The sequence below is a fragment of the Tamandua tetradactyla genome, chromosome 7, assembly GCF_023851605.1.
Source record: "Tamandua tetradactyla isolate mTamTet1 chromosome 7, mTamTet1.pri, whole genome shotgun sequence".
In the NCBI taxonomy this organism is placed as follows: Eukaryota; Metazoa; Chordata; class Mammalia; order Pilosa; family Myrmecophagidae; genus Tamandua; species Tamandua tetradactyla.
The window spans coordinates 21,243,735-21,269,591 of record NC_135333.1 but is presented as its reverse complement, the minus strand read 5'-3'; the positions used below and the strand labels follow the sequence as shown (position 1 = coordinate 21,269,591).

The 25,857-nt window shown below is 37.3% G+C and overlaps 1 protein-coding gene across 4 annotated transcripts in view; it reads right to left on the bottom strand.

Moving 5' to 3' along the window:
- The window catches only part of ENAH (ENAH actin regulator), a 191,591-nt gene that overhangs the window by 87,506 nt on the left and 78,228 nt on the right, over positions 1 to 25,857 (bottom strand). For all 4 annotated transcript variants that reach the window (XM_077168587.1, XM_077168588.1, XM_077168589.1 and 1 more), the window contains exon 2: positions 773 to 938. In XM_077168587.1, the coding sequence (XP_077024702.1) occupies positions 773 to 938 (166 nt within the window). The remainder of the gene's footprint in view (positions 1 to 772; positions 939 to 25,857) is intronic.

Genomic DNA, 25,857 nt, shown 5'->3' with positions numbered 1-25,857 from the left:
CATTTTTTTTGTGCATCTGTAGCAGGATGATTTCTCATTGACTGAGTCTATCATCTTATTAGAACAAGATATTGCAAGTCAATTCTTTATGAAACTTCTTGCTGCTATTAGTATTTGCAGTTGCTAGTAAGATCCTACCTACGTTTTCTTTTTTCCAGACTGTTCCTAACTTGTTAAGGCTAAAGAAATCAAGTAGTCAGAAAAAACTAGTCACCCTTCTAGGAAATCTATAGTAAAGAATTATTCAAAGTTTAGTTGCCACCCCAGACACAAATTATAAAAACTTAACTATTCCAAAAACATTAATACCTACTACTTATCTATCATATGTGAATTTAACAATATTTTCTGAAACTATTTATACATTTAACTTCTTCCTCTATCCCTATACACCACATCTTTGGCAGGAAACAAACTCCCTAAACATGCAATCTGCTATTACACAGTATTTCATTTTTATTTGTTGTAAATTTACTTAACTTTCCCAAAACTAACTAGTTGGAAGGTCAGAGGTTCTAATAAAGATTCATAATAAAACAAATAGTACTTAGATCTTTATGCAATTCGTTCTAAAAGTTCATGTTAGATTTAGATTCCTAAATTCATGTTTCATAAAAGATGGGGAAAGTAGGATGGCAAGCCCATAGTCAGCCTTTCCCATTGAAACTATTTAAATAATCAAGATTTCAAGTAGTAGTTTATTTTACTGAATATGCCCAGTCCACTTTTAATTCTAGATGGTCTTCAAATAAGAATTTTAGGAGACCCTTACCTGATGGTCCTGAATCTTCCTGCCCACCACTCTGAATGTGTTGTTTCCCGTATGGTGATATATATGGACTCTGCTGAAGCCAGTGGAGCCGCCAGCTGGCACCCACTTCTTATTGGCATCATCATAAACCATCACAGCAGCTCTTGCCTGACAGATACTCTGTTCACTGTAAAAATAAAATTTAAGTAATTCAAAGTCATGATATTTAAAATGTGGTTAAGTAACTCATTTAGCTGTATAAATCAGAGTTAGCCAATGTGGTAGTCCGTCAAAAATTACTATTATGAACACCTGCTGGAATCAACACTGAATGAGACAGGCTCCCTGCCCTTATAGTAGAGTCTAATCGGTAAGAAGATGAATAAAAAATGAAATGTGATGAGGGACAAGAAGCAGAAGATAAAGGATCACAGAGAGCACTTTAGACAAGGAACATAAGAAATGTTTTCTTCTTAATTTGAGAGTCTAATTCACTCACTAAGCTGATTACAACTACAAGTTTAAATTAACTGTTCAATTGTATATGTGTTTATTTTACTGGTGACCTGTCTGGAACCTTCCCCCTTTACTGACAAAATTATTTTTATGGCGAGTATTGCTTCAAAGTCCACATAACAAATTCTGATACCCTCTACCTGCCCCTTGAGACATGGAGTGGCCATTAACAATCAATAATGGGCAACGTGACTGATTTCTTGGTTCTATTTACATACAGACACACACTGTGATACTACACATGGAAATATCATAAACTTCGGGTAGGATCCTTAACATCCTGTTTAAAATTTCCTCATGTAAACATAAAAGTAAAAGGAGGCCATTTATAAGGACCCTTCTACATTTTAAATTCTAACCTTCACAAGTATTAAAATAGAAAAAAAAATTCTATGATAGAATCTTTAAAACTCAACTTTGCCTCAATTCTTCATTACCAAGAGTGACAGAGACATACAACATGTGGCAAGAAGCTCAATTTCATATTAAGCAAGAGGTTCATCTTTCAAATATTCTATGATACTGTTAGGTATTAAAAGGCTGATAAGAATTTTACCTTATTTCATACCATGTCTTATTTAAAAAAAGCCAAAAGTGAGCAGCAGAAGAAAACAGGTACATTAAGTCTGTGCTGACTATTAAATTAAAATATCAGCCTCCACATGGAAGGCTTAACTGATGCTTAAGTATAGCTGATGCAGAGGCCCCTAACTAGCTGGTCTGACCCCAACCTTAACCAAAGCACCGATTACTCGACCAATTTCAGTCTCAAAGATTTTAAACAGTAAATCCTGCAGGTTTTTCTCCCACATCAGAAGCAAAAAGTCATTCTCACACTCTCCCCCCTCCCTCCTCATGCCTCTCGCCCATTTCTTGACCCATCTAGGGCAGATAATGCAGCTTTGGGGGAGATGACATGAATTTTACTCTTGTAGTGTGACTTGATGACAGAAGATCATGGGATTCCTAGAGAGATCTTAGCACTAAGCAATAAAATTGCTTCAATCAGTCAATAAAATTGCTTCAAACAATGAAATTGTAATTTTCCATTACAGACACTTCTCAAAAACTAACTTGTAACAATATTTCTGCAGCATACACACTGAAAATAAACCTAGCAGCACTTCCTAATTTTTTTTGTTGTTGGTAAAATATTTCTTGGAATAAAAACAAGCCAATAACTAAAGTCTGACTTATTCTTAAAAGACAGATTAAAGGGTATTTGTCAGCACAACAGTTATGAAATTTCTTCACTCACAACAGATACTCTTGTTAAGTGACAGCATCTACATAACACTATACAAAGATTACATGAAACTAGCTAAGGCAAAGTACCTCTTACAACTTACAATTCAAGAAACAAATTTACTAACTTAATAATTTCAAAACAAAAAAAGACAAACATTTAAATTGACAGACAAGTATTTTTTTAGTTTTAAGGGATTAAAATTTGGGGACACACATCATATCTCCCAAAGTGCAAGAAATAATGTCTCACTAGGATCATATGTAAAATTCCAATGGAATCATATAAATTAAATCAATAGTTTAATCCCCATTTTGTAAAATAATTTGGGACAATCCATGCTTCAGGAAAAAAAAGCATGGAATATCTAAAACCAAAGAGATATATAACACCCCAATGTTTTCTTCCATCTTCTTCCCCACTGCTAGAGGCATCCCAAATATTGAAACACATGATTAACTTTGACTAGTGCTTAATAAGCAAGACATACACAAACCACTTAGTCACTTAGCAATCAAACGTCTAATCACTTCTATTTCTCTGGAAAAGCTGTAACCATAGAAACAAGGGCATCTCCGAGTAGCCAAGAAGATGCAAAAACTGATTCACTAAGTTTGCTAATAAAGATGGAAAGAAATCTTCAAAATGAGATGCTAAGGATACAAATCCAGCTCTAACCAAAGCTAAGAAGTACCAGGAGAAGCCAAGAGTAAAGAGCTGAGGTGCTTTTGGAGAAAGTCTCATGGGTGTTTGGCCATGAAGGAAGGTGAAGACCCAAGAGTCCAGCAGTCCCAGAGGACATCAGGCACCGGAGGGGACAGCCCTGCCCATGGGTTCTCAGTAACAGAAGCTCCCGAAGTCTTAGCTTTCCTTCCCACAGCATTTGAGGATGACTCTTCACTAGAGACTGTCATGCCAAGGCCAATGACAGGTGGGGTATCCAGTCTGAGATTTCATGGACCCATAAACTTCAAAAAGACTAGATGAACTGACACAGAATTAGTTGTCAACCTTCTACCTTGCCAGAGAGGAAATTTGGGTGATCATGGGGGGAGAGAGGAGAAGAACCATCACTCAGTAGAATGAGGATATTTCGGTACCTAAAAATAGGAATAAAAGTCTCAAAATAAATGGCACATCATAAAATGTAATCATTTAGCTTTCTTACCATTCTCTACATCATCCATAAATTTTTTTTACCTCTCCCTGGTCCAGGGAAAAACTTAAGTCAAGGACCAGCTTTAAAGTACAACAGACCTTAGTCACAACAAAAGAAATTCCCACCTGTACATTATTGTATATACAAGCAATCAGGCAATGATGGGGTCAATACAGAAGACCTTCTGATAAAAATTTCCAGCTTTGTTTAGGAGGAATTTTACCTGAAAAGGTCAAGAAGTGCAGTTTTTCAGGGAAAAGTAGCTCATTTCAAGGAAGTGAGTCAAGAGTTAAGAAACACGGCTACTAAACAATCAAAAAAAATTTTTAAGAAAACTATGATCTAAACAAGCACAGCCAAAAAAAAGACATTTTAATAATCTTTATACTATTATCACATGCATATCATGACAAGCCTCAAAATGAACACCTAGTGGAGGTCCTCAAGATTCTGAGTCATTAAAACAACTATGCAAAAGATTAAATTAGTAAACTATTTTATGGAAGATATGGTCCCAAATTAGTTATAAACAAAAGCTTCATTTCTGAATACAGTCAAATTTTGTGATAGGTATATACAATGGTAAAGAATGAGACTAGTCAAGCAATGTTTGCCAAATACTATTCTCACAGGTACCATGAACAAAATGCTTCCTGATGTTAAGCAGATGAAAACCTGCTTGACTATTCTTTTATACAATATTTATTGAAAAAGCATGAACATGCTAATGACTAGCATGTAGAAGGTACTCTTTAAATGCTTGTGCCATGCATGACTTCATCTAACAAAATTCTACTGATCTATCAAGACCTGGATCAAAAACCATAGCCCAAAGAAATAGCTCCTTCGAGTACCTACAGTATTCCTTCATCTTTCAACAAGCAGGACTCTAAGAAGTCGTATCTGCACCTAAGTAAGGAGCTGAGATTTTACTCTGGGGGCACTGAGAAGCCCTGGGCTTTAATCACAACATGACTTACATTTTAAAAGATCACTCTATGGTGCAGAAATAGGATTTGGCCTGGAAAGCAAGAGAGGAAAAGCAGGAAGACTGTATTAGATGGTGAGATCTGGACCAGACTAAAAACAAAGGAGAATGAGAGAAGCAGGAAGCATGTGGGATAAATGTTAGAAGTATAGCAGACAAGATCTGCTGATAAATAAGGTGCAAGAGAAGGGGTGATGGAAGGGGCAACCAATAGACAGAGCAAAATTATGGATGACAGCAAGTATTTTACTGTTACTTCCAAAGCATAAAGTATTTCATTAAGTATTACAATAGTGATATACTTTACAGCATGTCACATGGTCTCAACTCATTTATTTATTATGTATGTAAAAATGTCTTCACCATCTTTGAAAATTGAGAATATATCATTCATATTTGAATCCCCAATGTGCTGCACAGTTATATGTAAGTTATCCAGGTTTGGGACCTCTACTATACTACCAGCTACTCAGAGAGTAGTATAAAAAATTTTATCAGAAGATAAAATTTTAAGAAAGAAAACATTACTAAAGACATAACACAAAAGAGGGAGTAATTTTAAAGATAGAATTGCCGTCTTTTTTTGAGGGGTGGGGGAGGTGCATGGTCCAGGAATCGAACCCGGGTCTCCCCCCATGAAAGGTGAGCATTCTACCACCGAACCACCCGTGTACCCTAGGATTGCCATCTTAACCTACCGTCAAATTTTCCGCTTGAGCTTGCAATTTTATAGCATTTCAAATACTGAAGAGGCTTAGAGTAAATGTGATGTTAAATTTCACAATTCCCCAAATGCATTCCTATCTATATTCCACAGCATCTGGTATGTAGTAAAATTGAGTTAGGCCACCTTTGTCATAAAATATTATGCACTCAAATAGGAACAATCAACACACGCTTTCCTAAAATAGGGGGAGAAATAGCATATTGTGTTAAGCACTAAAAGCCACAAGTAGAGAGCTTTTTCTCTCAGTTCATAGCTACACCACCACTCTGGAATCCAGTCTGCAAGCAACAAACCAGAACCCGTTTGGCCCTTCACTAACCCATGCCTTCAGTCGCCAAGGGCTGTCAATTCTGCTCCTAAAGACTTCCACAATCCATATGTTACCTTGCTCATAACGCCCAAAAACTTTAATTTGGGACCTCCCAATTTTCTCAACTGGATTATTTATCATCAATCTCCTAACATAGCCTTAGCCTTTAAATACTATACAACTATTAACTACTTTCCCTCACTCTTTTGTTCCCTGCAGTCAGACTGCATACTTATCCAGCATCTGCTATATTTGTATCCAATATATTCACTCCAACTACACTTATCTTGTAACTATGCCATTTAAATATGTAAGCTAATATAATATGAGTATATAGAAATCCTATGAAAATTAAACTGAATTGTTTGGAAAGTATCTATCAAGGGGAGTCACTAAAAAATTGTGAGATGTAAAAGAAGGGGGTGAGATTATACAAATCTAGCAGAATTCTACAATCAGAAAGAATTAGTGTTTGTATATGTCTAAATTCCCTCTCTATTTTAAAAAAACAAAGCTGAAACTTTGTAGATAAAGCAGGGGTATGTATTAGGAAAAATACATAGGAAAAATAATGTAGAAACTCTCACACTAAAGGAAAAGCTTTACAGCAAAAGGCTAGAGAAATAACATAGTTCTATGTTATAAAGTAGACTAAATATTTAAAGGTATATACTCTTTTAACATTTTCAAATTTTAACTCTTTCAATTAACTAAACATTATCACCATTACACAACAAACCAACCATATCATTTATCACCAGTACAAGACCACATTAGATATGAGAGCTTCTACTACAGCATAAGTTTACGAAATATTAAATCACTTTCTTCTTTCCACAGTCTATTAAAAAAACAGAACCAGAAAAAAAAGCTTCAGTTAGACACTGCTACCTATCATAACCTGCCAAATCCCAATCAGAGCCATTCCAGCCAATCCTAAAGAACACCTAGGGCAATATATAAGATTCCACAAGGGTTCCAGGCACTAGATAACTTTCCAGAAACCTACAACCTCCAGAAGGTCCCTGGTTCAGACAAGTCCTGAAACCTGGAGGTCCCAGTCTCTTCAGAACATCAACGAGTTCCAGCCCTCTACCCCATATTACTGACAGCCCCTTCCAACATGAAAAGTTAGAATAGGCATAGCCCAAATACCCCTAAAGAGAGGGACAGAAAGATCAAAGTGATGGTGGAGTTATGCAGAGAAGGCCGGGTTTAACAAATGAGTATGACTGCTGAATCACTACACTGATATTTCTTTTAATCTCCAGTGTCTTGGAACAGCTAGAAGTAAAAACCTAAAATTGCGGAATTGTAACCCATACCAAACTCTGAATTCTGTTCTACAACTAATTGTTGCAATGTGCTTTGAAATTTATTGCTTTTTTGTATATGTCATTTTTCACAAAAAGGAAAAAAAAAAAGTCAATTGGGATAAAAGCACAGCTATATGATGATGTTGTGAACCATTAACTGTATACTTTGGATGATTACATGGCATGTGAAAAAAATATTATATATATATAATAAAAATTAAACAAAAAATAATAATAATATACCTACACTTACTTTATGCTTTGCCTTTGACTTTATTCCTTCATTTAATCTCTTCAACAACCCCACCTAAGAGGTAATGTTAATAACCCCCATTTTTCAGGTAGGAAATTGAGGCACAGCAGGTGAAACAGCTCGACCAGAGACATACCGAAGGAAATAGCAGAAAAAGGATTTGAGCCATGCAGTCTGCTCCCGCATCTGGATTCAGAGCCACTCCACTCCAATGAGACAGAGTCTGCCTGTCATCTACAATAGTGTCACAAAATTATTTTCCTCAGAAGTCGTCTATTATTTTCACATTATTCTACACATCCTATCTATTTTGAAGCTAAGGGAAGGAAAGTGTTTATTTGCTGAAATTATTGTTCTTTTAGGAAAAAAACAACTGTTCCTTTGGAGATTTCACAACTGAAACATATAAACTATAAGAAAAACGTGTCTAGAATATATTTCTAAAAGACAGAAGTAAAAAAAATTATTCCTAAAATTAATACTCAAGGGAAAGTTCCCTTCAAACAGAATTTCAGCTTTCCTCAAAGAATTACAAGACCAACAAAATGTGTGAGAAACACTTTAGGCATGAAACTACATATACATATAAGCATACAATTAGAATATATAAATAGTAACATGATTTTTTAAAAACAAGCCGTGTAGAGGAGCAGCCATCATTCCTTTATTTTACACTACTTCAATTTCATTACTACATGATGTATGAATTTAGAATTACAGGGAGCACATGAACTTCAGCATATACTAGCCAATCTGAAAACACAGCTCCTTATTTTTCAAAAATAACAAGACAGGGTGGGCCATGGTGGCTCAGCAGGCAAGAATGCTTGCCTGCCATGCCAGAGGACCCGGGTTCGATTCCTGGTGCCTGCCCATGTAAAAAAGAAAAAGAAAAAGAAAAAAAAAAAGATAAAATGAAATGATATTAGATATTTTCAGTTATTTCCATCCAACTCTGCATAGAAAAGTACAGGGCTAGAAAACTATGAAAAAAGTTGAACCAAAAACGATAGAAAAAGATCCTTTCAAATAATAGCAAAAGGGGCTGTTGAATGTAAACACAGACTGAACTAAGGGTAACACTATAGTTATTTCTTATCGTCCCTGCAACTAGACTGGGAGAGCAGGGACCATGTTTACATTAGATGACTGCTTCACACTTGGTAGAAGCTCAGAAAATTTCTGATATATACTTGGTGTAGGAGAAGTGATAATTTAAAAAAAAAAAGAGTACAATGTGAGAAAGCTCCAGTTTATAGCCAAGTTCTACAAGGCTGAAGTTGCCAAAAATCTCACCTCTAGATAAAGAGCTATTTTACTATCTCTGATTTTTCTAAAATTGGACACACCTGTATTATAATCTAAATCCAAAATTACTGTAGAACTGTAACAATTCAGCAAAGAAGGTGAAATCTTGTATATATATTTCTTTTGTCCTTGTTAAATATCATAAACTTTCCAGGATGTTAAATTACAATTCTGCATTAGAGTTAACTATTTCTTACACCAGATTAGGGGGAACAAACCTGGACGGTTGTAATAAAAGCACAACAATGCCAACTCTAAATCCATGGTGAAAAGCTAAGGAGCTATATAAAAAATAATCTCTAGAGCAATCAATAAAGGAAACAATGCAGAGAGACATAGATAAAAGCAATTGCTATGCAATTAAAATGGAATTCCAAAAAGTATGCAGTTTATACAAAAGGAATAATAGAGGACCAAAACTAGAGGAGAAACAGAAAACAAATAATAAAATGCTGGACAGAAGTCGAACCATATCAATAATTACATTCTAAATACTCTGATTAAAGGCAGAATTTATGATAATTAAAATATAGTAAGACCCAATTATGTACTGTCTACTAAAGATGCACTTGTAAATATAAGGACACCTATAAGCTGAAAGTAAATGAATAGAAAAAGATACCATGCAAACAGTAAGTATAAGAAAGCTGGAGTTACTATATTAATATTGGATACAGTTGACTTTTTTTTTTTTTTTTTTACAGGGGCAGGGACCAGGAATCGAACCTGGGTCCTCTGGCATGGCAGGTGAGCATTCTTGCCTGCTGAGCCACCATGGCCTGCCCTGGATACGGTTGACTTTTAAAGAGCAGAAATAAAAATGGACATCTCAAAACTATAAAAGGGTCAATTCAACAGAAAAACAGAACAATCATACATGTGTATGTACCTAATTAGAGTTTTAAAATACATGAAGCAAAAACTACAAAATTAAAGGGAGAAAGACATTTCTACAGTATTTGTTGCAAAATCTAATCTCCCCTCTCAGTAACTGAAAGAACTAGACAATATAGAAGCAGGCAAAAAAATAAAAACTGTGAACACACAGAAGATCTGATCAACACCATCGACCACTTTGACTTCTATATCTAACAATATTTCATCACCACCAAAACAAAAACAAAAGCACTACTGAATTCGAGTTGACACATATACTGAAGTACTTAGGAAATGGAAGGCTAGTGGCTGTAACTTATTTTTTGAAATGTACCCATATAAATGATATATGATGGATTGATAGATCAATGGAGAGATAAATAAATGGGACAGATATGTAAGAAAACAAATATAGTAAAATGCTAATGGTAGAATCTAGACTGTGGCTATACAGCTGTTCACTGTTTAATTCTTTCAACTGTTCTATGTTTAAAATTTTTCAGACAAAAATGCTGCAAAGAAGATTAACCACATGCTCATTCCTGTGCAGCCTCTTCTATAAAGATGCTAATTATACACAGACTTCATAATAATACAAATTATGTAATACAAGTGCATTTCCATATCTTCATTAATAAAAGGGAAAGACAAAGACTGGCATGTTTTAGTGCTCCATATTTATTCAAACGAGAATTCTAAAAATTTTAAATTGAATAATGGGCTGTGGAACAATGAACAGAATAAATAAAATAAAGTTTGGTTTTTCAGTATGAGAACTAAGCCATCTCCCCCTATCACCCAACACAAGCACACACAGCACCAAGGCTTAAATTAAAACAAGAGCCCATAGTCACAGTTTCAACTAATAACTGTCAAAAACTTCCAAAAAAGTATTTGCAACTCACATTTCTCTCTTAAGTGTCAAATCCTCACAGACAACTGCCTACTATTTAGTTTTACTTAGATATCATATATGTACCTCAGGACACAATTTATTCTCCTCTCTACCCTATGGGTTCCTCCTAGGTGAAGGATAGCAAGAACCATTTGACAACAGTTAGAAATCTGAGTGAAACCTAGAGCACTCCTCAGCCACCCCCACATCAGTCTCCATGCCAATCCCACCACCCAAACGTGTCCACTAAACTCCTCCATTCTGTACCACTGCCACTGTTTTGATGCATTCCTTCTTTCCTGCATTTCTTTGGAGGCCTCCAAAAAAACTAGCCTTCCTACCTCCAGCCTCTCCTGCTAGAAGTCCCATAATCAGTTCTTCCCAGATAAGGGTAATAAGCATTCTTCTTAGAAAATACATCACACCATGTCAGCATAGAAGAATCTAGTTAAGAATATTCTCATTATGACTTTTTACAAAATACTTCGGCTAGCTTGCCTAATCTCATTTAAAGTAAACTGCAATTAGAGAGCATTTATTCACATTACCACATCACTTCTGTAGTTAAGACCAACAACAAAGATCTTAGGTTTCATTTTAGAACTGTCGGTGACCCTACATACATTCTCAAAATCACGGATACATGGACTATTGAGTAGTCTCACACAACCTATAATTCAACAAGGCTTCAAATCTCTGCGATTTTAACAATACTACTAGATGCGACGTGGCCCACAGTGGTGTCTTTAGAAGCAGTTGAGCGTAGTAGTTAAGAGTAGAAAATCTGGAGTTGAATATAAATTTCAATTCCAATTCAGTCAAGTTGCAGTTGTTCAACAAATTGTTGCTTAACCACTCTGTGATTGTTGGGTTCATGTGTCAACTCGGCCAGGTGGTAGCGCCCAGTCTGGTCGGGCAAGTGCTGGCCTGTCTGTTGCTGTGAGGACATTTCATGGATTTAAATCATGAGCACGCTGTTTGCATCCATAGCTGATTGCATCTGCAGTGGCTTAAGGGAGTGCCTTCTGCAATGAGTGATGTTTAATCTAATCGCCCAAAGACTTTTAAGAGGAAATCAGAATCCCTTTCTCCACTTCAGCCAATGAGCCTCTCCTGGGGAGCTGGCTGAGGACCTTCACTGGTGCTGTCAGCTCGCAGCCTGCCCTACAGATTCTGGACTCTTACGTCCCCATGGCTGCATGAGACACTTTTATAAATCTCATATTTACAGACATCTGTTGGTTCTGTTTCTCTATGAACCCTAACAACCACTCTAAGCTTCAGTTTCCTGATTTCTAAAATGTAATAACAGTACCTACTTCAAGGAACTGTTATGGAAGTAAGACCATGCCCATGAGGTGCTGTAATACTTGGCACATTGTGGGCATTCAATAAATGTCAGCCATTATTATTACTAGCACGTGCTGGTTTGAAAGGATGTATGTCCCCTAGAAAAGCCATGTTTTATTCTAAACCCCATTTCATAAAGGCTAAATAATCCCTATTCAGTACTGTATGTCTGAAACTGTAATCAGATCATCTCCCTGGAGATGTGATTTAATCAAGAGTGGTTGTTAAGCTGGGTTAGTTGACAACATGTCTCCACCCATTTGGGTGGGTCTTGATAAATTTCCGGAGTCCTATAAAAGAGGAAACATTTTGGAGAATGAAAGAGATTCGAAGAGAGCAGAGAATGCTGCAGCACCACGAAGCAGAGACTCCATGAGCCAGTGGCCTTTGGAAATGAAGAAGGAAAACACCTCCCGGGGAGCTCACGAAACCGGAAGGCAGGAGAGAAAGCTAGCAGATGATGCGGTGTTCGCCATGTGCCCTTCCAGCTGAGAGAGAAGTGCTGACTGTACTTGCCATGTGCCTTCTCACTAGAGAGAGAAACTCTGAACTTCATCGGCCTTCTTGAACTAAGATATCTTTCCCTGGATGCCTTAGGTTGGACATTTCTATAGACTTGCTTTAATTGAGACATTTTCTCGGCCTTAGAACAGTAAACTAGCAACTTATTAAATTCCCTTTTTTAAAAGCCATTCCATTTCTGGTATATTGCATTCTGGCAACTAGCAAACTAGAACACAGCATTAACAGCATTTTGGTAAATAGGGATAAATAAATGGGGCACCAAGATCACAAATGAACTCAATACTACCAAACTACTATGGTGCACCCCAACATCTGAAGTGCTGATAGGCAAACCTAAAAGTCCATGGCAGGCATGAAGTCACCTCATAACTGCTACAAGAATCTGAACTTCCCACTATGCCAGCCTGGAGCCTATCATATGAGTTATCCTTGTCAACTTTCTATCACCTGCATCCCATAGGACTTTCTTCATTTCTGTTCATCCTTGGGTATCCACATTATGTGCATATTAGAGGCCACAGTGGTGAACCTGGGCATTCATGATGGCCTTGTAAAAAACAGGTATACTGCAAATGGCTGTTGCTTAGCACATTTCTTTGGGACTGGAATACAATTCTAACTTCTTACTTCCATTTTAATGCTACTGCATGTGACCTAATAACGATTATGGACTCTTCAAGTTCTAAAATAAGTTGCTTTTATAGAAGATGGCTAGCTCTTTTCATTTTTAATATCTGAATTAAAGTCTTGAAACAAGATACAAATGAATATAATATTCTGGTACATTATTACTTAATCAAACCAAATCAATTATAAACTGATTTTTCCCATACTTAAAAATAACTGCTTGAGGAAACCCTTGTTTTCTTACTACCCTAAAGAAATCCTTAATTTCTAAGACTGCTTCTTGGACATCCACAGGTCCAGATCAAGCATTTACATATTTTGGTAAAAACATCCAATATTCACCCATCATCACCTTTTGCTCAAAACTACTTTATAAGTTTGTGAAATTCTGTTCTGAAAAGCAATCTGTCCACTCCAGCTGGAAAAGCATACTTCTCTCCTCTTTCTCCCCATATAGTTCCCCCATACACACCAGAAGTTCCTAAACATGCCATGCCAGATCATCTATGACACAAATTTGCCAAATCACACAAGGTTTAGCATATTTTTCAGTCCTGGGGACTAGATCAGCTATGACAACTACCATATAACAAAAATTCCAGAAAGGATTATTTGAAGATTTCATGAGATGACACATAGTAGACCTTCAATACACGTACCCTAAAGAAGTCTAAGAGCCTTGAAGCACCAATGGCCAAAAAAATAAAAATTTCTTAGATGTTTCCTACTTTATATTAAAAACTGTCATACTGGGTAAATATGCCACAAATTTCTTAGGTCCAAACTCTACATGCTAGTACACTATATAGCCTGTTCCTGGAGGGGAATGAGTTAGAGTACAAATTCTCCAGAAAGAGAAGATAAAAGGACCACATGGTGCTAGGAAGTACTATAGGAGGAAGCCTGAATTTCCAGATGAAATATCAGATCATTTTGGAGGTACCAGGGACCGGGGCGTGCGTGTGCATGGAAGATTTACCCTGAAAGGGTTAATTCTCGCTCATTCTTCATCACTGGAAATTCCTTCATTCCTCCTCATTCAAAAATCACTAAGTAGACCTTTATTTCTATATCTTCAATTAGTTCCCTCTAATGAACACTTGAAACAATTCATATACTGGACATGTTTGTATACTATGACCTTTCTTATTCAATATAGAACTAGAAATCCTGGCTAATACAGTAAGATCAAAAAACAAAATAAATGGAAATAAAGATAAGATATAACCATGTGCACAAAATAAAATCGTCTAACTAGAAAAATATAGAAGGACTCAAATTGTAGCCATGGTTCATGAAATCAATAGCATTACTACATACAATCAGTAACTAACAATGAAATGTCATAAATAAAAATACCCACCTATAGTAGGTCATTTCCACCTGCTGACCATTTTCATATGATCCAGACTCCCCAGAAGGTTTCAGAGACTCTATCACCCACCTGAAAACCACTAATAAGTTTCTGCAGTGAACCAGGCACTGTGCTGACACCAGAGTTCAAATAATGAGTAAGACAAACAACATCCCCAACCCTTGGGCAATTTCAAATAGATCAACCAAACAGGAGGGGGAATATATATATCAGAAAATGTTATGAAGACACCTATGGCAAGATAAGGGGGATAGGGAGGTTATTTCAGATAGCAGGATGAACAGAGGTCTCTCTGGAGATAAAAGATAAAACATAGGACTGAATAGGACAGTGAACCCTATTACAGACAATGAACTATATTTAACATTATAAGAATGTTATGACTTTCATGAGCTATAACAAATGTACAACACTAAAGAAGGTATTAATAATAGTATGATGTATGGGGAAAAGCACATCTACTATAAACTATAGACGATAATTAATAGTTCTATTTTAATAATCCTTCAAGTATAACAAAGCTAACTGCCTGTGATGGTTTGAAGTTGTACATACCCCCCCCCAAAAAAAAAACATGTGCTCAAAGTTAATCCATTCTGGTGGGTGTGGACATATTATAAGCAGGATCTTTTGTTGAGTGGGGTCTTAAGTTGAGAAGTAACCCACCTCATTCAGGGTGGGTCTTAATTCTTTTGCTGGAGTCCTTGATAAGAGAATAAAACAAAGAAAGAAGCCTCAGAAAAGCTCAGAGACAGAAAACCCAGAGAAGCTTACAGAGAAAGATACACAGAAGCTAAGAATGACAGAAGCTAAAAGAGAGAAACACATAAAAGCTCAGAGAAGAAGTCACAGAAGCCAGAGCTGGAAGAAATGCAACCCAGGAGAGGAGGGAGAGAAGCAGACAGGTCATGGGCCTTCCCCCATGACAGAGGAGCCAAGGACGTGGCAGCCTGTCTGTCAGAATCAGGTATTATCTTGATGATGTCTTGAGTTGAACATTTTCCAGCCTCAGAATTGTACATTTTTAAGTTAATAAATCTCCATTGTAAAAGCCAATCCATTTCTGGTATACTGCATTTCGCCAGCTTCAGAAACTATAATATTACTATTAAAAAAAATACATAGTACAATTATTTAAAAGTACTATCATTAATTGTAACAGATGTTCCACACGAATGTAGGTGTTGATGGTGGAGTAATATGAGGGAATCCTGTATTTCATGCATGGTTGTTCTGTAAACCCACAACTTCTCTAATAAAGAAAGAAAAAAAAAAGAATGTGGGTGAAGCATAAAAAACCTGAGGGAGAAAATGTTCTTGGCCAAGAGAACAGCAAGAACAACCATTCTGCGAGGAATAAACAGGACACGTTCAAATAACAACAAGGTTTCAGCGATAGGGGCCCATGGACAGTCCATCTCTGCTCCCTTTGCCTCAGCCCAGAGCTCTGCTTTCTAGGTGTATGAAGTAGGTTACACTGCTACTACACCCTTTGCAGTTGCCTAACCCTGACTAATCCACCAATCTGCATCCTTCTTACCTGTTAACTACACTCTACCATATTCTCATTATATAACTCTGTGCTTTCTCTCTCCCAATCCATCTTCTCTTATCTTCCTTCTCACCCAAATTCTTCCACTATAACCTCTGGAGCCGCACTTTATAGCTAACACGTTCCTAAAATGCCAATCCCTTCACTGAATCTAACCTTTCATTTCTTGTCTTAACTGACTTCCTAAGAACACTTGCCCTGCTCATTCTGTCACAACTTTCACAATTCAAAGGTAGGACACAGGGTCAGCATGCCTCTTACTATCACCAGCTCACCCCTCCTGCTACTCCTAGTATGCTACTCTTGTATAAGCCCATTCCTACTTCCCATTCTCACCAATTTCAAACCTTCTCTACTATCTTCCAAACTACCTAACCAATGCCCCTTTACACTAGGAAGATGACCTTATCTTTTCTGTCACAAAGACAATAAAAGCCATTAGATAGAAAAAGTTAAGAACTCTTACCCTTTTCAGCCACCAAACCCCAAATTGACTCGAATCAACACCACCCTTTCCTCCTACTCTTCATACACAGCAGAAGAGATAAAGAACTCTCCCAATCTAACGATAACATAGCCTATTTGAGGAAGAACAAGGAGGCCATCATGGCTGGAACAGAGCGAAGAGGAGAGAAACGGTCACGTAAAGCCTTGAGAGCCATGACACCCAGTGATAAAGCTGGCCTGGATTACTTTTCCTCTTCAATGACATGGATTTTTCAGGGATCATCCTACAAGGGTAAGAGAAGTTGATGTGTGTGTGTGTGTGTAAGACAAGCATGCTTGCATGAGTGTGAGCGCAAGTGAATGTAAGTATGTATACATGAGAATGCATGACTAAGTGTGAAGGGGTGTGTGTGCGTGCGAGTGAAATGAACTCACTGTGGACTCTGGAAACAGTCATGGTTGGATCTGAGTCCCAGTCACACTGCTTTCAAGTTAAAGGGTCTTGTTGAAGTTACATAATCTCTAAGCCTGGGTTTCCTCATCTTTAAACTGTAAATAAACAGTAGCTACCATACATTGTTTTTATGAGGATTAAAGGAGAAGCTCCATGATGCTAGAATATCATAACTGCCCAAGAAATGTTGGTTTCCTATCCCATTTCCCTGTTAAACCTTCTCCCCCACAAACTCACAGGGAATATATTGATAAGGCTAGTTTAAAAGCAAATTGCTTTGTCCTTTTGGGTTTGTAGAGGAATCAGTAAAGGGAAGAGGAGTAAAATCACAAGGATGGACTCTTCTAGAAAGAAAGAACTCTGGGTATTGGTCTGTTTTTGCCACAATTTATTCACAGGAGCTGCCAGTTGCAGAAAAATTAAAGTACAGTGCATCATCAGCTGTCACGAGGTCTAGACAAACTCCTAGCCACTAGAGGGCGCAGGCTCAGCTGGTGCCTCTAACTGTTCAATGAGAGCTCTCACTGGATTCTGGAAACCATTTCACATCAAACCCAACAATAAACTGTACTTTACTTGGGCTCTGGCATCTAAAAAATAAGTAGAGAAAAAGAAATCCAAAATAATTCCAGCAGAAGAAGCACCACACTTAAGGCTAAGGTTTCCCTTTGTCATTAGATATGATAAAAATAATGTAATACCTTAAATACTGCCACTGTTCTTTGTCAGAATTTCTAAGGGAGAAACTTAAAAGCCAAAGTCAGCTCAGTTACACAGCTGACACTCTCTCATCTCTCTCTGCACACTTTCTGATTGCATTTATACCATGAGTTAAACTTATTTCAGCTGAGAAATGTTGAATTTTATTATTATTCTTTTAGAAAACAATCACAAACTTCAACAGTCAAACTAAATCAGTAAAAGACTTCAGCACTGTGGTACCTTTTGAATGTATTAGAAGCCTTTTTCAAAGGATATAATGTGCCTAAGTGGCAAGATAGGAGAAGCAAGGCTCAGTAAATCTGACCCTTCACCAGAACTATTAAACAGGTGTGAACTGTTGGAATCAACTATTTCAAACTCACCCAGAAGAACACTGTAAGCATGCAGGGAAGAGCAGGGGGCAGAGGGTGATAAATTACAGAGAGGTGGTGTAAAACTGTGCCCCCCCCCCCCCCCCCCCCCCCAGAATATCATGTTCTTAAAGCTAATGCATTCCTGTGTGTAGATCTGTTCTAAGTAGGGTCTTTTGATAATGCGACTGCATTTAAGAAGTGGCCCAGGGTGGGTCCTATCCTCTAACTGGAGTCCTTTATAAGAAAATGAAATTCAAAAAAGGAGAGATAAAGCCACAGAAGTAAAAAGCTGAAATCAAGGAAACCAGAAGAGAAGGAAGAGACCAGCAGGTGTCACCAGGTGCCTTGCCATGTGACAGAGGAGTCCAGAATCGCCAGCAGCCTGCTTTGGGGAAGAAAGCACTGTCTCGATATGGCTTGATGTGGACATTTTCATGGCCTAAAAACTGTAAGCTGGTAAGCCAATAAAATTCCCAATGTTAAAAGCCAAAAAAAAAAAAAAAGAAAAAGAACTCTCCCAGTCTAATCATTTCATTTCTATACTGAAAATAAATGTCCTTACATCTTATAAGCCTTCATGATATCGATCTTTCTCTTTCCTGGATCTTTAAACTCCCCTTCTCTGTTGGTTCCTTCTTAACATCACTGCACACCTTTGAAGTTTTTCCCATTTAAAAAAATTTATTTTTTTCAACCCATGCCTTCTCCAAATAAAAGGATTATCTCTTCTCCCTTCCCAGACTCATTTTTTGAGGTAATTGCCTATATTGGGGTTCTAAACCTTATTTTTCTAAGCTTAGCGCATTTTCTTAAAAAAAAGTAACATATAACATAATCATTTCATAATATAAAGGACAGTTTAGCATCACAAAGGTAGTTAGGAAATTATCTCAATAAAGAACAGTCTTTGTTAAGAAAAGGTAGGCAGCTGCCTTACATAGACATAGATTTTATTCATATAAACATATAGACAACTGGAGAAGTAGGAAAGTTTGTTGTTTAGCACACTAACTGCCAAAATCCACCATTATCTTTAGCTGCAGTCTCAGCCTTTAGAAAACTAAACAGTCGAAGCTTACTTCAGTTTTATTTCCAGTACCCTTGAATTAGAGACAATCATGTAAGTCTGTTGTCTTCTGACTGATATGCATACCTCCGGGAGACACACAAAGACTTTCTACAAGAGGTACTACAGGATGGAGAGACCATCTTCAACTTTCACATGTATTTTTTCTAAACTCGATTTGCCTAACAATACTTTAAATTCATAATACCGTCCCCTCCCACGTCACCTCCTTCCCCTACCCTAATGCCCACTATGGTGGACTGCCCCTGCCAAAGAGAGGAAAGTCTCTTATAATAAAGATGATAATTATGGTTCTTCCTATAATATATATATTTCTATCTTCCTATAATATATATACTTCTATCTTCCTATAATATATATACTTCTATCTTCCTATAATATATATATTTCTATCTTCCTATAATATATATATTTCTATCTTCCTATAATATATATATTTCTATCTTCCTATAATATATATATTTCTATCTTCCTATAATATATATACTTCTATCTTCCTATAATATATATACTTCTATCTTCCTATAATATATATACTTCTATCTTCCTATAATATATATACTTCTATCTTCCTATAATATATATACTTCTATCTTCCTATAATATATATATTTCTAGTACGGGCAAAGCAACTGTTATTACCAAGCTATTCTGGCTTATTTGGATGTTCTGAATTAGAATTTCATTGAATCAGCTTTACCTCCCTGCTCCCCAAACATAATCTAAGAATGAATCACTCTGGAAAGAGACTCCCAAGATACTACTGAAAGAAATGCTGCATATTAGAAATAGCTTTTTGTCATGTATTTAATTGCAAGCAATTCTGTTTAGGACAAGTCAGAGAAAAGCAACTTGGAACATCAGAGGTAACATTCAGCTATAATGTTAATTGTTTTAAATAAACCTGGAATTTTTCATGGGCGTTGCAATTGTTTTGTTCTCAAAATCATCAAGATACATTAGATAAAATACATAAAACACTGATGTCAAAACACAAGCCATTTTATCAAATCACATCAAAATGTTTTAATTACTATCAATCCTCATTTTATCTTAGAATATGTTAATTTTCTACCACATCTGACCAAACACCCTCAACTGTCAACATAACCTTACCAAAATAATTTATATCACCACTTTTCATTATAAATGCATAGTAAATGTAATCATTACATCACATCAAGAGATGCACTTCTAACAAAATTTTAATTTTTACATTTAATAATTATCACCTTTTGTAATACGCTATTATCCTATTGTAATCAATTGTAATGACAACTCAATTAAGAAGAATTTTTTTCCTTATGGGCACAGGAACTAAAACTATTTTTGAAAACTGGATTTATATACATTATTTTGTGCAGTAAGAATGCTCAAAAAAGAACAGAAATTATTACAAATAATTCTAATCTTCAGATAATCCTTTCTAATATTTTTAACATTACATGATAAAGCCTTTGCAAATTAAATTTCAGTTTTATTTCACAGTCCACAAGTATTACATGAAAATGTCTTTTGGGGAACTGAGGATAAATTAAAAGGAGCATGACAACTTTGGCATTTCAAAATTCCATAAGAAGACTTCCGGGAAGATGGCCAACTTGAGTGGCACGAGATTAGCCCAACTTCACAGAAAACTTTGAGAAGGGACAGGAGAGTGACAGAGATGGCAATCTGGGAGTGAGGCTGACATGGGAGAGCCTTCGGCACCACATGCGGCATCCCTGGTTGCAGAGGCAGAAGAACTGAGAGGGACAAAACTGGAGCTGTGCAAGGAGGCGCAGAGCCACGGAGCCCATGGGAGTGCACTGACAGGGAACACCGGACAAGGAAGTAAGCCAGGCCATATTTCTTGGATGTGCTACCCTGACCAGCACAGCCCTATGACTCGACCCACACCCCACACACCTGAACCCCATCGTCTGCTCCCATTCCCTAAGCTCTAGGTACGCACACCTCACCAGCCCCCAGTGCACGTACCTACCCCAAGCCCCCACCCCCAGTGGAGCCCAATCCACCTCTCCTGCACCCCTCCCCAGAACTGCTTCCCCCTCCCTGTTCCCTGCAGGCTGTTGCCAGCACATAAAGGTTGTAGACATGAACCTCCATACCTAGACTACCTGCGGCCCCTGGCTATAGAGTCCGTACAGACTCACCCCGCCCTCCCTGAGTTCAGCGTATCCATTTACGGCACTCCCAGGCCGAAACATGCACATGGACCCCCAATGACATTACTCAGCGCTGGGAACCAAACTTTATAGCAGTCCCAGAACTGCGCATGTGCACAGACCTCAACTTCTCTTCCCAGCTCTGAGAAAGTGTCAATCTGCACAGTTGGGCCATATCTGCCCCCCAACCCAGGAAGGTGTAACGTCAACCTGCTGCCACAGCTCTATGCCTGCACATAAAGGATCCGGTGCCTTTGAACAGCGAACATCAGATTTATGTCCCCCAGACCAGAGCACTGGCGCAGCTACATTCTCCCTGGCTACTGGGCGCCCATGTTCACAAGCATCAGCATAACATTCCCAACCTGCGCCCATACCTGCCCTGAAACAAATCCAATACCCCGGATTGCTACACTCCAGACCCTGCTCCCTGCTGTACAACCACCCCGCAAACACAAGGCCTTACAATACTGAAAGAAATCAACTCCCAAAGTAAATCAATCAAGATATTTACATGCCACGAAGACAGCAGAAAATTACTATGCGTTATCACGATGCAGACAGAAAAAGCCTGGCCTAATGACCAAATTAAAACACCAGAGGAGACAGAGATGTTGGAACAATTAATCAAAGATGTTCATACAGTTCTATTTGATAATATAAGTGGGATAGCAAATGGCATAAAGGAGATCAAAAAGACAGTAAAAAAGCATAAAAAGGAATTTGAAAGAATAAATAGAAAAATAGCGGAAATCACAGAGATTAAAGACTCTATCGGTGGGGCTGGCGGGCGTGGCCGAGGCAGAGTGCGGTGGCAGGGGGACGGGATGAGAGCGCGGCCGCGGTCCTGGCCGCTCTGGGCCACTTTGCTGGCGCTGGGGGCGCTGGCGGGTGTCGGCGTCAGAGACAACCCTAACTAATACAGACATGGAAGGAGCATGATTGGAAAATGTGATGAAGAGATCTGTGGAAAAGGTACCAAAAGGGATTACCATGCTGTCTGAGGTGATTGATTCTGACTACTCAAAGGAAAACAGGACTGCAACTACACAATGGAAGTTAAGAGTTTTCCTGGAATACAGGAGGTCCTCTAGGGACTCACTTAACTACCACGCCCTATGATTAAAATCAATGCAAAATGGCAAAAAAAAAAAAAAAAAAAAAAAAAACAATCCAGGCAAAACTACCAATGGTCCAGAAGCTTCAGGAATGAAGATTTGGGTCACCCTGTCCAGCAAAGAATCACAAACAGCTGACGTCCTTGCTGAGGATAAAGGGAACATGGAATGTGCAGAAGAAGGTAGTGATAAATATGAACTATGACCACATGACCAGTTACAGAAGCAAGAACTGTGATTACATGAATATTTTCTTTCTGTTTTGCTATAAGAATGTTTGCATTTGTACATAAGCTAATATTTTGTTTTCTTCTTATCATATGACATAAGTTGTATTATTCATGTTGAAGTAGTTAAGTAATAGGATATGAAATTCAAGAGTAAATGTTACCTGAGGAGTTGCACCATATTCTGGAGAGAAGTAGTGCATGTCCAGTTGTATGAAGAGCAGCTGAGTATTGTTAGACAAAACATATGACTGTTATTGTGTTCTATTCGGAAATTAAGTGTGTTTTAAGGTGATGTGTATAGCTGCCAATTTGACAAGGGGTGGACTGTAATGGTTAGGTTCTGGTGCCAACTTGGCAAAGTGATTATGCCTAGTTTCTGGTCAGGCAAGCACAGGAATGACTGTTGCTGTGAGGATATTTCATGGGTGGTTGATAAGCTGGAAGGCTGGTGTATTAAATCATCAGTCAGTTGACTGCATATGTGGCTGATTACATCTGCTGTCAACTAAGGTGTGTCTCCCACAACAAGATCATTTAATAAGTTGAAGACTTTTAAGGAAGAAGAGAGACTTTTTCACTGCTTCAGCTAGCAAGCCTTTTCTTGGAGTTCATTGAGCCGCTTCATCAGAGCTGTCACCTTCATAGCCTGGCCTACAGATTTTGAACTCTTCCATTCCCACAGCTGTGTGAGACACATTGACAGGTCTCTCCTGTTGGTTCAATTTCTCTAGAGAACCCTGATGAATAAAGGATGAAAGATGAAAGAAGAGTAACAGTAACATTTAGTATAAAACTTCTTAGTATAAATGTGGTACTTTCACCAACATATATTTGAAACCTCTAAAATAGTATGAAGTATGTACTATTACTAACTTCTTTTTACTGATTAAATTACTCCAAGAGGTTAAATGACTTCTAAACTCACTCAACTGCTATCAGGCCATCCATAACTTCTCTTAGTTTCTCTAAGTACAGATTCTTGATTCTTCTATATGTTTTCCATATAATATGAAATATAATGCCATAGAATTTCTGTCTAGACTGAGGATATGGACAAACCTTGATCATGAAACTGTGAAATGAACAACAGAAGCACTGATCTGGAGAAAATCAATGAAATCACCTCTAGTTGTGTAATGACCTCTCTTCTTCCCTCTCTTTAGTCCTTTGCTACAAAATTAATGACTCTGGAATCAGAGAATTAAAATGTGGTAACTGCAAACTGAGATGGAAATTTGCATGGAACAGGCAATTGGCTGGTTTTGAAACTTTAAGAAATACAGCCACCTTTTGGACTCTGTCCGGTATGACACTTCTGTTCACTCTTTGTTTATTACTGTTCTTTGGTTGGGAAAAGACTGGGCATTTTTATTTCATGAAGAAAATGTAAAGAATAAATAGAAAGCATTATTAAAAAAAAAAAGACTCTATCGACAAAATAAAAAACATAGTAGAGGCACACACACCAGATTTGAAGAGACAAAAGAAAGAATAAATAATATAGAAGACAGGATAATTGATGTTGAAGACTCAAAACAGCAAATGGCAAAAAAGGTGGAAAAAAATGAATGGGAACTCAGGAAAAAGATAAACAAAACAAACCATGCAAATATAAGACTCACTGGTGTCCCAGAAGGAGAAGAGAGGAGTAAAGGGCTAGGAAGAGTAGTTGAGGATATAATGGGGAAAAACATCCCAACCCACATAAAGGACATAAATATACAAGTCAAAGAAGCCCAAAGAACTCCAAATAGAATAAATCCAAACAGAACTTTCCCAAAGCACTTACTAATCAGTCTGTCAAATGCTGAAGAGAAGCAGAAAATCCTGAAATCGGCAAAAGAAAAACAATCTATTACATACAAGAGAAATCAAATAAAACTGAGTTCAGGCTACTCAACTACCACCTTGGGGGCAAGAAGGCAGAGGTATGATATATTCAGGATCCTGAAAGATAAAGACTTCCATCCAGGAATTTTGTACCCAGTCAAATTATCCTTCAAAATTGAGGGAGAGATTAAGTTTCCACAGACAAAGAAGTTCTGAAAGAATAGGTCAACAAGAGACCGGCCCCACAAGAAATACTAAAAAGGAGTTCTGCCAGCTGAAAACCAAAAAACAGAGAGGGGGGCCTGGAGGAGGGCACAGAATCGAAGTGTACCACAAAGATAATTTAAAGAATACAAAGACAAAGAGGGAAAAGAACATATAGATCTGAAAACTAAAATAAGAAAGATAAGATGGTGAAATCAAGAAATGCCTTTTCAGTAATAACTCTGAATGTTAACGACCTAAACTTACCAATTAAAAGATACAGTTTGGCAGAATGGATTAAGAAACTTAGTCCACCTATATGCTGCTTATAAGAGACTCATCTTAGACACAAGGACACAAATAGACTGAAAGTGAATGGATGGGAAAAGATTTTCCACAAACTTGTAACCAAAAGAAAGCAGGAGTAGTTATACTAAAATCAGACCAAATAGACTTTAAATATAAAGGGATCATAAGAGACAAAGAAGGACACTATATACTAATTAAAGTGTCAATTCACCAAGAAGATATAATAATCATAAATGTTTATGCTCCCAATCAAGGAGCTCTAAAGTACATGAGACAGACATTGGCAAAATTGAAGGAAGCAACAGATGTTTCAAATATAATAGTAGGAGACTTCAAAACACCACTTGCCTCTATAGATAGAACAATCAGACAGAAGATCAACAAGGAAATAGACAAGTGAAATAACTTGATAAATGAATTAGACCTAACACTCATATATAGGTCATTGTACCCCAAAGCACAAGGTTATACATTCTTCTCTAGCGCTCATGGAACATTCTCCAGGATAGATCATATGCTGGGGCACAAAACAGGTCTTTATACATTTAAGAAATATTAAAATTATTCAAACCACTTTCTCTGATCCCAATGGGATGAAGCTGGATCTCAATAATCACCAAAGAACAAGAACATTACAAATATATGGAGATTAAATAACAGACTCCTAAACAACCAGTGGGTAAAAGAAGAAATTGCTAGAGAAATCAGTAGCTATCTGGAGATGAATGAAAATGAGAATACAATTTATCAGAACTTATGGGATGCACCAAAAACTTTGCTGAGAGGGAAATTTATTACCTTAAATGCCCATGTTAAAAAACAAGAAAGCAGAAAAATTGAGGACTTAAGAGCAAACCTGGAGGAACCTGAGAAAGAACAGCAAACTGACCACAAAGCAAATGGAAGAGAAATAAGAAAGACTAAAGCAGAGATAAATGAATGGGAGAACAAAAGAACAACAGAAGGACTCAATAAAACCAAAAGTTGGTTCTTTGAGAAAATCAATAAAATTGATGGGCCAGTAGCAAGACTGACAAAGAAAAAAAGAGAAAGGATGCAAATAAACAAAATGAGAAACAAGAAGGGCTGCGTTACCACAGATCCTGAAGAAATAAAAGAAATTATAAGAGGATACTATGAACAACTATACACCAACAAAC